This window comes from Terrapene carolina, unplaced genomic scaffold (genome assembly GCF_002925995.2).
Source record: "Terrapene carolina triunguis isolate 2854851 unplaced genomic scaffold, T_m_triunguis-2.0 Scaffold136, whole genome shotgun sequence".
In the NCBI taxonomy this organism is placed as follows: Eukaryota; Metazoa; Chordata; order Testudines; family Emydidae; genus Terrapene; species Terrapene triunguis.
Window position 1 is genome coordinate 7,774,165 of NW_020664487.1, and position 13,705 is coordinate 7,787,869.

Sequence of the window (13,705 nt, forward strand, 5' to 3'; positions counted from 1 at the left end):
CCTGCTAAGTCTGGAACAGTCTCTCTCATTTCCACAGCCATAACAAACCAGAATGCTTTCCATAAAAAATGCAAAGTGATAAAAGCTTCAGGTAGCAAATTCAGCTACGCTATTCACGTAGCTGAATTTGCGTATCTTAAATCGACTCCCCCCTGTAGTGTAGATGTAGCCTAAGAGTATGTCTACACTTTGAGCCAGACGTGTAAATTCCAGCTTGAAAAAACATACCTGCACTAGCTCTGGCTGAGCTAGCATGCTAAAAGTAGAGTGTAGCCGCGGTGGCATGAGTGGTGGGAGGAGCTAACTACCCCAAATATGTGCTTAGCCTCTTGGACTGGTCTGTACTTGGGGTGACTAGCCCCTCCTGACACTTACACTCTATTTTTAGTGTGTGAGTGCGCTTGTATGTCAACTCACGCTGGGAATTACATTCCCAGCTCGGAGTGTAGACATCCCTCGGTTATTTTGGCAAGGAATAGAGCAGCCTCTTAGGCCCTGCCTGCACTAGAAAAAAGGTGTGTTTAAAGCCTGATAGGTAACCCATTACAATCTTAGTGTCCACCTCCACCAGCTAGTACAAAGTGACTGTTAGTGTTAAACTACAACTTACCTTGTTAAAACTACAACTACACTAGGACTGTAACATGTGTGAGCTAACATGTTAAAATACACTTTCAGTCTTGTCTTCATAGTAAAGAACTGACTGACTCTTTTACAGGGACGAGGGAGCAGAGTTAATCACGCTTTGAGGGACAGCATTGATTGGGGTTAACAGAATTGGGGGTTTTGAGGGGGTAGAAAGAGCAGAATTGATTGGATTTGAGGAGGAATGAGGAGTTCAGCTGATTTTTGTGGGGCGATCAAACTGATTAATTGGGAAGAATGAAAATGTGTCAATGCAAATGAAATTTGCATAGCTTTAGGGACATGGCTCTTATGGTGGGCTTAGGCATATAGTCTCTTTGGCAAGCAGGTGTCTGGGAAGTTTTTCAAGCTCTGCTTACAATACTTTCTTTCAATCCTAAACTCAGCTTTGCAAAGTAAAGAGGTGCCCTCTCTCTTCCACTGTTGAAGTGGGGAAATGAGCTTTAAAAACAAGTCAAATGTTTGTATGCTTGGGATTAGTTTGTGTGTAAAGCTGATAAATGCTAACAGCAAGAAATGTAAATCTAAACTAAACAATGTTGTGTTGACATGCACAAATGCTGCTAAGAAAAAGCAGTTTTGTTACTGGGAGAGAGCATGTCATGGTTTGTGTGAAATTTACTTTGCAGGTGCCAGCTTGGGAATCACCAGTGATGGGTTTTTTGAACTTGAAGAATTGCCCAGGTAAGCAAACCAAAACATAGACTCTCAGTAGCAAAATCTGCTCTCTTAGGCTGCTCTCAGCATGCTGCTCCAAGCAAAGCACACAGGACTCAATTTGTTGTACCCTGCCCCTGTGCAGTAACTTATTCCTGTGCAAAACGGCCTGATCAGAAAGAGCCAGGTCAGAGGTGAGTCTGACCCCTTGCCTTGTGTTTATTAAAATACAGGACTTTTTTTTTAAATAACTACATTAGGGCAGGACAAGACTCTTTGAATCTTTGCTTCTTGTCTTTCATGTGCTGTGGAGAGGCATTGCAACTCATTGTCAGACTCACTCCCCAGCGCAGTGAGTGGCAGAAGCAGGGCACGCAGCCACTGCTGTGCCGACTCCATGGGCAGGAGGAGAGCTGGCCTGACCCAAGAAGGTTGGGTAGTTTTCAGACCCAAACCTGTCACTTGTAGTCAGGTCATAATGGGTTGCAAGGCTTTAGTCATCAGTGACAGTAGTTCACACTGGTCTAAGCCCTTGGAGAAGCAGGAGTGACTTATTTGGCACTGCTTTGCCACATTCTCTCCAGCTACTGTTAAAGCCGTATGGGAGTCCCATGCAACCTTCACAGCCAGAAGGATAGTCCCCATGACTAAAATACTGGCTAGTGAGTACATGTACCACTGGCCCCTAGTGTGTGTTGTGACAACATAACCCACCTGCTGACGATCTGCCTTTAGGAAGGAGGTTGCAATGATTTAAGACCTATGGACAGCGTCCTTGGGATTATGGGAAGACTGAGAGGCTGGTTCATTCCCATGAACGAGGGAAAGATATGAAACTGTAGAGACTCCATCCAGAGCATGGCATCCTGTTCTTTGTGTTGGTGTCTGTGCCTTTCTTTTAGCTTTTCTTAGGTTCTCCATTTGGAACAGAAAATAATGGCTGACAGGCCAACTGAGCCTCAGCCCCTGGATTGACATTGTGCCCAGGCATCTTGTACAGGCTCCCTGGTGGCTTGTCTGAGGATGCCTCGGCTGATCCTGCTATTTTGCCTGTTTCACTCACCCTGCCTCCAACTCCCTGGTCTCCTGCCTGACCCAATGTCAATGGACAAGAGTGTCCCTGCCCGCCCAAGAGAGGATGCCAACTTTTGCTTGGCATAACCACTCTGCAGCCACACACCCGTGCCTGACCCTTAAATGGCATCTTGCTTTCCTTTTCAATCTTCCTTGATGTGGTTGGGGGGAAATTGACTTGACTTAAAATCATAGCTTTGTAAGTGAGCCAAAAACAACTGTCATGGTAACCATATCAATACCCCATCAAAATGAAGTGTAAGATGGCTCATTTTGTGAGTTGGTTTTCTTGTAGCATGTAGTTAATAAAGTAGGTTTACAACATATGTGGCCGTTGAGTTAAAGCCTGAGATCGTTGGAAAGAACATATAATGTAGCTGTGGGGTGCAAAGTCACATGTGAAATAGTCCCAGAACCAAGACATGTCTGGATTACAGGAGACACCTTGTCCTTTCGTTCAAGCAGTAGGAACCTGTGCCAAAGGTCTGTTCTGTTATCTCTGATGCTGCATGTGTGATCTTGCTGCTTTTCCTCAGGCGCAGTGTTGTTGTTGGTGCTGGATACATTGCTGTGGAGATAGCCGGAATCCTTTCCACACTGGGATCAAAGACATCCTTACTGATACGTCATGACAAGGTACAACAGATCATAATATCCACTGTTGCTTACTTCTCCAGTGATCTCAGTACCAGTTAAAAATAGCATAGATGCTTTCTGTGCCCTAAATGGCTGAACGCATTTTGGGCCTCTGAGCCAAATGAAATTGCTGAGCAGAATAACTTGCAGTTTGTTGTGGCTGATCACATGAATTTAGAGAAGTTGATTTGACTTAGTAATATAAATAACATACAAAAAGTTGTAATGCAACATTCAAGTTGCAGAGTTAAAATCTCAATATCAAGAGATACAAAAATTAAACTTCCAGTAATAACTGGGCCATGTAGCATGTTTTGTATGTTATGGTCTAAAACAGAATACTGAGCTAGACAGAAAAGAATAGAAAATACTAGAGAAGGTGTCTGTAATGTGGGCTACTTATTACTCCTGTAGGAACCTTAAAGGTCACTATTAAAGGATTTCTAAACATTGCACTTGAGCCCTATAAGTAAAAAATGTCTAGGTTTTTGTCAATGTTTTTTTCTTATTTTCTTTAGAAATAACAGGAATGACATGTCTGCTCCTCCCTGTTTTTTTGCTGGAAGACTTCTTGAGGTTGTCAGGAGATGTGCATTGTCAGCTTTCTAACCACAACACAAGGGGTGTTGAATCTATCCGCAGACTTCCTCCCAAATTTTCATTAGACGCTAGCGTTAAATAGGTGTAAACAAAAACAGAACTCTAAACAGTCTGTCAGTTACTCAGCATTCACTCCTCTCACTTTTGTGATGTTATTTTACTGGGGCCGTGTCTGTACAACTTAATTAAATGGGTTTGAAGTTGCTGTAGTTAGGTCAGAGCCACCTCCTTGTGTGGATGCTCTTCAGTCTAAGAGTGCCTTGCATTTCTTTAGCTAAAGTGAGTGCCCACACAAGAGCTCTGTGACAGTCTGGGGGATGTGTTTGTTGGATTAGGAATTCCATTTTTGTTTTGTGAATGCCATGTATGATTATAGTCCTTGTGGATTAGTGCATACATTTTGTAGCAAGGGTTATGTCTGGGAAGCTGTGACAGAGCATTCAAGGGACATCAGCATTGAACAACTCTCCCATACAGGAACAATGAGGGTTCTACCAATGGGCCACGGGCCTTGAATGGACTTTCTACCCAGAAGTTGTGTGCACATGTATGTATGTTTTGGAGCCTGGATGTTCCCCGGCAGAAGCTCATTAGTAAGAGAGGGAACAGACAGTTTTACAAGGAAGCTGCTCTCTGTGAAGGGGTCCTCCACTCCACTGTCAGAAGCAGGAACGCCAGCAGGATGGTGAGGACTTGTACCAATCCCAGGACTCTTGGGAGTGGTGAGGTCAGATGGGGGATTGCATTCAGGAGTTTGTTTTCCATAGATCTGAAACAAGCAAGAAAGAGTTACAGAGTAAAGTGTAAGTAACTCCTTTGCAAAGCCTGAGTTACTTGCTTTACTGCCACATTGTCCCTGAAGGTTGTAACTAGGAAATCAGAGCTCACATAGCCAAGCTGGAGTCTGGGGGGAGTTTGTCTAAGCAGCGGGGGGCTTAGGTGGGCTGTTGCTCTGATTCCAAGGTCTCACTGCCCAAGAAGGCTGTCAGACAGAGTCTGCATCTCAGAGGGAGCCTGAGAAACCTAGCTAGGAACAGTGACCAGTCACTATCCATACCCGCAAGCTTAGAGGCGCATGGGATTCAGTGGTTGAATCCAGTCACAACAGATGTGTCCGTCCAGAGAGTAGGGACCAGCCCATATTGGTAGCCATGGGATGGTCCCCTTTCACGGAGCGGTCTCCTTTCAAACCATTCTTTGAACTCTCTTGCCCATTCACTTCCACTGGGGAATTTCCTGGCTCCAACCCCCTCCTCTCCACAGGCTTTTAGGCAGGGTCCATTCGAAGTCAGTGTCCCTGTCAGCAGAACTCCTATTGTTTCTGTAGTAAAGAGTCGTTAAGCGTTGATGTCCCTTGAAGGCTCTGTCACAGTTTTCCAGACCCAGGTTCTGCTACAAAATGTCCGCTCTAATTCACAAGAACTGTTACAATCTCATTCACAAAATAAAAATGGAATTCCTAATCTGATACACACATCTCCCAACTATCACAGGGTTGATAAACTGATGTAACTTGTGTTTAGATCAGGCCTAGGCCTCCAGTCAACAGTATCTTCTGGAGTACACAGCACTTGAATTTCTAATGTCAGAATTAAGCAGAGAAAATCCTTGTTTTTTTTTTCCTTTTACAGCTTGCCTTTAACCTCTGCATTTCATGACTCTGATTTTGACTGTGCAACTTCTTTAATAATGGTTAATTCACCATTATCATTTCTATTTAATGTCCTAGTTTTTTAAGAGAAGGAGAAGGAAATTATAAGGATACAGGACAAAAGTATTTGCTGTTGGCCCAAATGCCTTAGACATCCTTGTCCCAGTCTCTGTAACTGTCAGAGGCTCAGACAGAGTAAAACCAGTGCTGTTCTGCTGCCTTGGGTGGGGCAACAGGGCAGTGACATGCACAGAGGTCAGCCTGCTGGGGGCACTTTCTTTGCTAGCCCAGTTGAAACTTTGGGAGAAAAGCCTATCGTGGACATACCCACAATGAACAAAGCACATTCCTGCACAGACACCCATACGCAATGGATCTCACTAGAAGAGCATGTGTTTGGGCTGACACCTTATTTGCCTTATCTCAGTTCAGGACTTTTTAAAAAAGTTTGAGCAAAATCAGTTCTTCGAGTGATTGCACGTGAGCATTCCATTCTTGGTGTGTGCACACCCCACGCACAGTTGCCAGAAATTTTTCCCTCCGTGGGACCCATGGGGGTGGCTCAAGTGCCCTGTGCTGCCACGTGCTTCTGGCACCAGCATTAAGGTTATTAGTCTTTAGTTAGTTCGGTTTTTACCCCATCTGAGGGTTTTGGTTGATTCCCAGTTGATTCAAGCCCTGAAGTTCCTGTAATAAGGCTATGCCCATGAGCAACCTGCACTCAAATTGTTTGAAGTGCCCTAAGGAAGCTCGTATTGGGGAGCATTGCCAAATTTGCAGAGACTTTAAGCGTCACATGAAGAATGATTGAGAAGCCATGCTCAAGTTTCTGCTCGTGGAGGCAGCCTTGAGACCTGCATCTGATCCAGGTCAGTCAGACTCGGCACTGAATGCCTCGGTGTCGGTAAAGAGTGCGCCTCCTACCGTGCCTGAGTCCCAATACCATTCGCTATCTCCAGTGCCTAAGAAGAAGCATAAGAAGCAGACTGCCAAGAGAGGAAGGTCCTCGACACCAAACTCTGCTAAGCATGGGGGAAAAGAGTAGAATGCTGCCGAAGTCTAGGCATTCCTCTGCTTCGGTACTGCACAAGATGGCACCATTGACTCTGGTGCCTAGCAGGTTCCATCGAGTCCAGAACCAGAAGGAGCTCCTTCCACATCTGTGGCACCACACCGTACCGACATTGTCTCAGTACGGACCACACCAGAGGCATTTGCAGCTGCCAGGGTCCTCCTGACCATGTCAGTGCCAGTATTGCCAATAGTACAAGAGTTGATGCTGTCAGTGCCAGTGGACACAGGAGAACCAGCAGGATTGCTACAATGCTCAGTACCATGCCAGCTTTATGTACCACTGGCAGCTTGCCCTTTGGTACGGTCAAAGGGAAAACTTGCAATGTTTACTTCTCTGTGGGCCTCTGCACCTTGGCACCAGTCGCTGGCTCTGTCTAGAACGGTGCATCCATGGTCAGTGGAAGGAGAGTTATCTTGTGAATCAAGAGTCGGGTCCTATATTTCCCATCCTTTTGAGTCACATTTGCTATCCCTCCTCTAGATGTTTCTACCCTTCCATAGAGCGGGTCACAGGAGTACCATCGAGTGGTTGGCCAGGAGGTCACTGGGGGCCTATGCCGGTCGAATGGCATCTTTGGAATCCAAGGGGGCTTTCCCTGGTTTCCGTGGCATCAGAAAGGCATGTGGCACCTACCCACTAGACCGCACCGATTCCTGACTCCAGTACCAAGCCCAGTAATCAAGAGCCAGCTCAACAAGACCCTATAGATCAAGAAATGGAAGAAGAGCGTCTGCAGCCAGTTCTGACATCCTCTTCCTCCTCCCGTGATGATGCAGTCTCAGGAGTGGGCATGTTGCCTGCACCAGATGACTATAAGGCACACCAAGAATTGTTAGAGGGTGGCCTTAAGTCTGGGCATACAGGTAGAGGAAGGTAAAGAATCCTCTCACCATCTGGTCAATATTTTAGCATTGCAGGTCTTCCAGAGTGGCCCTGCCTTAGTGAGGGCATTCTGGATCAAGTTAATGGGCTGTGGCAGACCCCTACATCCCTTCCCCCAACTTCAAAAAAGGCCCTATTAAGGATGTTTCTAAAGCAGCTACCTGGTCATTGGTGTGCGCTTTCGCCTTCCATTACCCCATCAGCTAGGGTGACCAGATGTCCTGATTTTATAGGGACAGTCCCGATTTTTGGATCTTTTTCTTATATAGGCTCCTATTACCCCCCACCCGCTGTCCTGATTTCTCATGTTTGCTGTCTGCTCACCCTACCATCAGCCAATACTGAAGAGATGATGCCAAATTTTGTCGAGCTGTACTACATTCTGTGTGTGCACGGACTCCGATCCCAGTGTCTGTTTAACTGCTTGGGAGTCACCAACAGTGGCATGCACATGTGCAATCACTCAAAGAAGAGAAACAGCTGCTAACCTTTCGTAATTGTTGTTCTTCGAGATGCGTTGCACATGTCCGTTCCACGACCCCCCCCCCCCCAACCCCTCTTCATCGGAGTCTCTAGAAAGAAGAAACTGAGGGGGCTCACGGTCTGCTGGCCCTTCATACCAGCACCAGCAAAGTGTGCTTGAGCCACCCCAACAGGTACCACTAAGGGAAAAAATTCTGGCAACTGTGCGCCCGCACACACACGAAGAGTGGAATGGACATGTGCAACACCTCTCAAAGAACAGTAGTGATGTAAGGTTAATAACCATTTTTTCACTAAAGTAGTTTGCCCCAATTACCATGTAGTTACAGAACCATGGGCACGCTCACACAATCCATAACTTTTGTTTGATTGCAACAGGACAAGAAAAGAATAGGTACAAACTAGAGGTGTGTGTGAAAGTAGCATTTAGATGGGAACATAGTAAATTGCATGTAATCTTGATGGATTGTATGGGTTTCCATGCAGGTGTTAAGGACTTTTGATTCAATGATCAGCGCAAACTGCACTCAGGAACTGGAGAATGCTGGCATAGATGTCTGGAAGCATTCACTGGTACAGTATTACCCACTCACTTCGTTATTTAGGTCTGAGTCTCTCCTGTGGACCCATAATTTGATTCTTTTTTATTTCATTTTTGCTTAAAATGTCCTAATTTTTCTCAGCACTGTTATAGCATCTGATTACGGCCACGGTGAGATATTCATATCTGAATACTAAATTGCTAGTTTATCACTCCTATATCAATGCTTTGTAAATGCCCTGCGTGGAGCTATATTTCATTTTCTGCTATGTAATTCCACAGCAGCTCTTGTCTCTGGAACATCGTTAGGTAGTAGATGGGGGAAGGGGAACACACAATGATAAGACAGTGCTTTGGCTATCATCTATGTGAACCTTATGCATGGTGCACATGTGCCTCGTGCCTGCAGGTCTGGAATCAACCAGTGGAGCCATGCCTGTGCCCTGCATGCCCTCTTGTCTCTACACCCAAGGGCATATAGGGCAGTGTGGCCCCTGTCCGTCTCAGTTCTTTTATGTCAGTGAGTGGGAACTTAGCGGAGTCCATCTGCCCCTATAGTGGCTCCCCCGAAGGAAAAGTCCTGCTCTTTAGCTTTTGTTGTTCTTACCTATTAGCGGTTTATCACACTGCAACACTGTTTTGTGTTTCTGCCCCGTTGGCCGTGTGCTGTTCCAAGGCATCGCTTTCCTGTCTCAGGGCCAAACATTAGAGCCTCTCTCCTCCTTGAGTTGTCTTGGAGCCAAAATTGGGATCTATCCTCAGCACCCCAAGACACCAGAGACACAGGCTTTGGGGTCCTCATCTCCTCCAGTGGTGTGGGGGAGAGCCACCCTGGAGTCACCCTCTGCAGATACCAGGTGGCTCTCTGGGCCTCTATGGAATTGTCCCCTCTTGGGCAGTGTGAGCTCCCAATCTCAGCATGACAAACCAGACCAGGCCCTAGGTTGCCTTGGAGAAGAACCAGGTTGTGAGATGGAGAGGAGGTCTAAATAAGCACCATATGATGATCCTCCTGGCCCTGTCATGTGTTCTCTTCCTCCTGCTCCCTCTCACCAGCCCAAGTGGTGACTCAAAGCACCCCTGTGCCCTCTTGACTTTCAAGGATCTCCTGTGCAGGGTAAGAGACCCTCTGTCATGCTGGCAGCAGTGCAGGAGAAGTTCCACGTACTCTCAAACCCCCACAACCGGGGAGACTGACCACAGCAGCCGAGGGTTCCCTGGAACCAGTCACAGACCAGTGTGTAGGAGTACGGGTGGATGCCACTGAGCCCTTCAGAAGGGCTTTCCTTTCACATTCAGAAGAATGTGTCTTCACTTCAGCTCTCCCTCACCCCTGCTTACCTTGTTCCAGAAGTCAATGAGAAATTGAAACATCTAGGTGCACCAGGATTAAGGCTAAGATTTTGTCATGGATGTTTTTAGTAAAAGTCACAGGTCATGGGCAATAAAGAAAAATTCACAGAAGCCTGTGACCTGTCCCTGACTTTTACTAAAAATATCGATGACAAAATGGGGAGCCCAGCTGTGGGGTCCCCACACCGCCTGCAGAGGTTGGGCAGCTGCGGGGGCTGCTCCCAGCTCTGGGGGCTCCCAACACCTGTGAAGGCTCGGGGCTCCGGGGTACTTCTGCCACCTGCAGCAGCTGGGAGCTTTGAAGGTGGTGATGCCCGCAGTGGCTTGGAAATCTGTGGACCTGCCACCCATGGGACTTCCCGGGCTCGGACTTCCTGGGCCCCCACTGCCCGTGGTGGCCAGGAGCTGTGGCCCCGCCACCCATGGCGGCTGTAAACTCTGGAGGGCCCCCAACCACAGGACCCTGCAGATTCTGGCTGACAGGGCTGAATTCACGGAGGTCGCTGGAACTCACAGATTGTCACTTCCGTGACCTTGGTGAACAAATCATAGCTTTAGCCATGATCTGTGCCCCAGGAGGGAGATGTGTAAGGGTTAGACTGCTTGGCAGGGAGGCCTACTTCTCTGCAACCTCACAGGTGATGGTTGCAGGCTACCTGGCGGGTATAACTCTCCCTTGGCACTGGCTATCAGCTCCTTGACAAATTCCTTGAATGACTCTAAAACAGAGTGGACGCATCTAATATGGCTGCCTGCTCAGGGGGTGCAGACATAGCTATGCAGAGACCATCTTGGCTCTGGCCCTTGGCCCGCTGAAGGAAAGCCATGCCACCACAGACTTGCTGTTCCATGGTCCTGAGCGCCTTCGACTGTAAATTGCCTGGTGTGGGGAGCGTCTTTTTGTTCTGTTCATACAGCACCTACCAAAGTGGGGTTCTAGTCCAAGACGGGCTCCTACACGCTATGGTAAATCATAGATTCCAAGGCCAGAAGGGACCATTGGGATCATCTAGTCTGACCTCTGGTATATCACAGGTCATAGAACTTCCGCCAAACTCCTAGAGCAGATCTTTGGAAAAAACAATCCAATCTTGATTTTAAAAATAGCCACTGATGGAGAATCTGTCACAACCATTGGTAAATTGTTCCAGTGGCTAAATACTCTCACTGTTAAAAATTTGTGCTGTATTTCTAGTCTGATTTTGTCTAGCTTCAACTTCCAGTCATTGAATCGTGTTTATACCTTTCTCTGCTAGACTGAAGAGCCCATTATTAAATATTTGTTCCCCATGTAGGTATTTACAGACTGTAACCAAGTCATCCCTAACCATCTCTTTTGTTAGCTAAATAGACTGAGCTCCTGGAGCTCAGTCACTAAAAGGCATGTTTTTTAATCCTCTAATCATTCTTGTGGATCTTCTCTGATCCCTCTCCAATTTAACATCCTTCTTGAATTATTGACACCAGAACTGGACATAGTATTCTAGCAGCAGTTGCATCAATGCCAAATAGAGGTAACATAACCTCTCTTCTTTTCCTTGAGATTCTCAGTTTATGCATCCAAGGATAACATTAGCTGTCTTTGCCACAGTGTCACACTGGCAGTTCACGTTCAGCTGGTCATCCATGACAACCCCAAATCTTTTTCCGAGTCACTGATTCTCAGGATAGAGTCCCCCATCCTGTAAGCATGGCCTACAAACACCTCATACTCAGCTCAAAGTCTGTTACCATGTGCAATTTGGGACATTGCCTACAAGTCTCTCTTTAAATTTTGTTGCAAAAGCACAAATAATTTTTTTAATTATTGGCATTGCATTTGGCATGTGCTCCAGTTATAAACAGCTGGGTTTGATCTTTCATGTTTACTTTAAGCTGGTTTTGGTGACAGTGACTCACCCCAAAGGTTCCTCTTTTAATCTTAATCTGTATTTGTGGTTACCAATAGGTCAAATCGGTTACAAAATCTTCTCTTGGATTGTTGGAGGTAACGGTGATATCCTCTGCACCTGGTCACAAACCCACAGTTAGCACAATCCCGGATGTTGACTGTCTGCTGTGGGCCATTGGACGAAATCCAAACACTGAGGGGCTTAATCTAGACAAACTGGTGAGACGGAAAGACTTTATATCCTTGTAATTATGAAAATGCACATTGTATTAACTCCTTGCATATGTGGCCCCAGTTCTTCCATGACCTACCTCTGCAAGAACAGACCCCTGTATCTGCATGGAGCTTATGGCAGGACCACAGCCAAGGTTATAATATAATCCCATATAATACTCTACACTTGAAAAGCCCTGGGCTAAAGAGGGTAGTATGAAAACAAGCCCACAAATATTTAAATATGATGACGTTTTTAATTGCATCTTCCAGCACTGACTGGAGACATGATAGATAAATTAGGGCAAGGGTAACTCAGTGCCTTCGATAGCCAAATCATCTATGAATGATGACACTGCATTATAAAATAACTCTCGTCCTTGAATCATTGTTCTCCTGGGCTGGAGTTGAAAATGATGTAACCGCTGCAGAGGATGGGAGACCAAACTGTTCTTAGCACCACTGTTTACACTGGTTGGGCCTTTTGAAACTATGTGAAAAATTAAGGTAAATATGTGAAACTTTTTCCTGTGTTTATTTTTAAACTTCATGTTGCAGAGTTAGGCTTCATATTTCATAGGAATGTAAATGTCACTTTGAACAGGGTATGATACTGTGAAATGTTCCTTGAGTCTGACATTTTCCTCCCATAATGTCTAGTGTGTATATTAACATGTTTGCTGTTTCCAATATTAGGGTCTTAAGTTAGATGCTACAGGTCACATTGTAGTCGATGAGTTCCAGAACACCAGCAGGAAAGGGATCTACGCTGTCGGAGATGTATGTGGAAAAGCACTCCTGACCCCAGGTAATAGGCCTGTATTGCATTCCGCTGTACTGCCACCTAGGGGATCCCATACCTGTGATAGGTTTCAGAGTAGCAGCCGTGTTAGTCTGTATCCTCAAAAAGAACAGGAGTACTTGTGGCACCTTAGAGACTAACAAATTTATTTGAGCATAAGCTTTCATGGGCTACAGCCCACTTCTTCGGACGCATGCATCATACCTGTGATGATATACTCACTTGCCTACATTTAGCCACTAGGGGCAACATTTTCAAAAATAGGAGCCAAAAGTTAGTGGGATTTTCAAAACTGCCTATGTGACTTAGGAGCACAAGTCCCCAGAGAGCCTAACGGTGGCAAAAAGAAACAAACAAATTAATTTCAGTGACACTTCCAACCCCATTTAAAAACAATCGAAACTCCTCTCCTTCCTCCTGCTTAAAGTGTGAGGGTGGGCGAGGAAGAGTCCATTCTTCTTGCCCCTGCTGCTCAACGCCTTCCAACATTTTCAGAGGCTGGGTGCTATAATTCCTCTACACTGTGTGATTTTTGACAGCCATCTGACATACCAGCTGGCAGAGGTGGTCAAGGTGCGTGTCAGCTCATGCATGCAGCACGTTGACTGTTTTAGGACCAGATAAGACACCAAAGGCCCTTGTCCTGTATCATCTGCGTAAGATATTTTGGCAGTGTGTGTGTAATGTGGCATGGTTCAACAGGCTGCCCTCTCCATCTGGTGTCCTTATTATCCAGCCTTCACACTCATTAATGTCATGTTGAATTTAATGTTTGTGCATTAACATAGCTTAACTCGCAAACATACATCATATTTTTTTTGGCTGACTGATCTTCCCTTTGCTCCTACACAAGTTATTTCTGCACAGTCCCTCATGCTGCCTCTCTCTCCACTCAAGGCCATGGTGGTGCAAGGTTTGTGTCTCCTCTCCACTCTGCCCCTCCAGCTGTCAGTGGAGAGAGCCAATAGCTCCTGGGAGAGGAAATATCACTTGCCCAGAGCTAGCTGCAGGTGTGTGCAAAGTGGTAAGGATGTGTGTGCACAGAGTTGATGTAAAAGCAGCAGAGAGTCCTGTGGCACCTTATAGACTAACAGATGTATTGGCAGGGCCGGCTCTAACTTTTTTGCTGCCCCAAGCAGCAAAAAAAAGCGCCGCCCCCGAGCCCCCCCCCCGCCGAGCGCCGCGCCGCGCCACCCCCCCCC

The 13,705-nt window shown here is 46.2% G+C and overlaps 1 protein-coding gene across 1 annotated transcript in view; it reads left to right on the top strand.

Moving 5' to 3' along the window:
• Positions 1–304: 304 nt before the first annotated feature.
• GSR (glutathione-disulfide reductase) overlaps positions 305–13,705 on the top strand; it is a 27,616-nt gene continuing 14,215 nt past the window's right edge. The window contains exons 1-5 of the mRNA XM_026653281.2: positions 305–1,329; positions 2,913–3,012; positions 8,190–8,276; positions 11,546–11,707; positions 12,398–12,509. Coding sequence (XP_026509066.1) covers positions 1,082–1,329; positions 2,913–3,012; positions 8,190–8,276; positions 11,546–11,707; positions 12,398–12,509 — 709 coding nt within the window. The 5' untranslated portion in view covers positions 305–1,081. The remainder of the gene's footprint in view (positions 1,330–2,912; positions 3,013–8,189; positions 8,277–11,545; positions 11,708–12,397; positions 12,510–13,705) is intronic.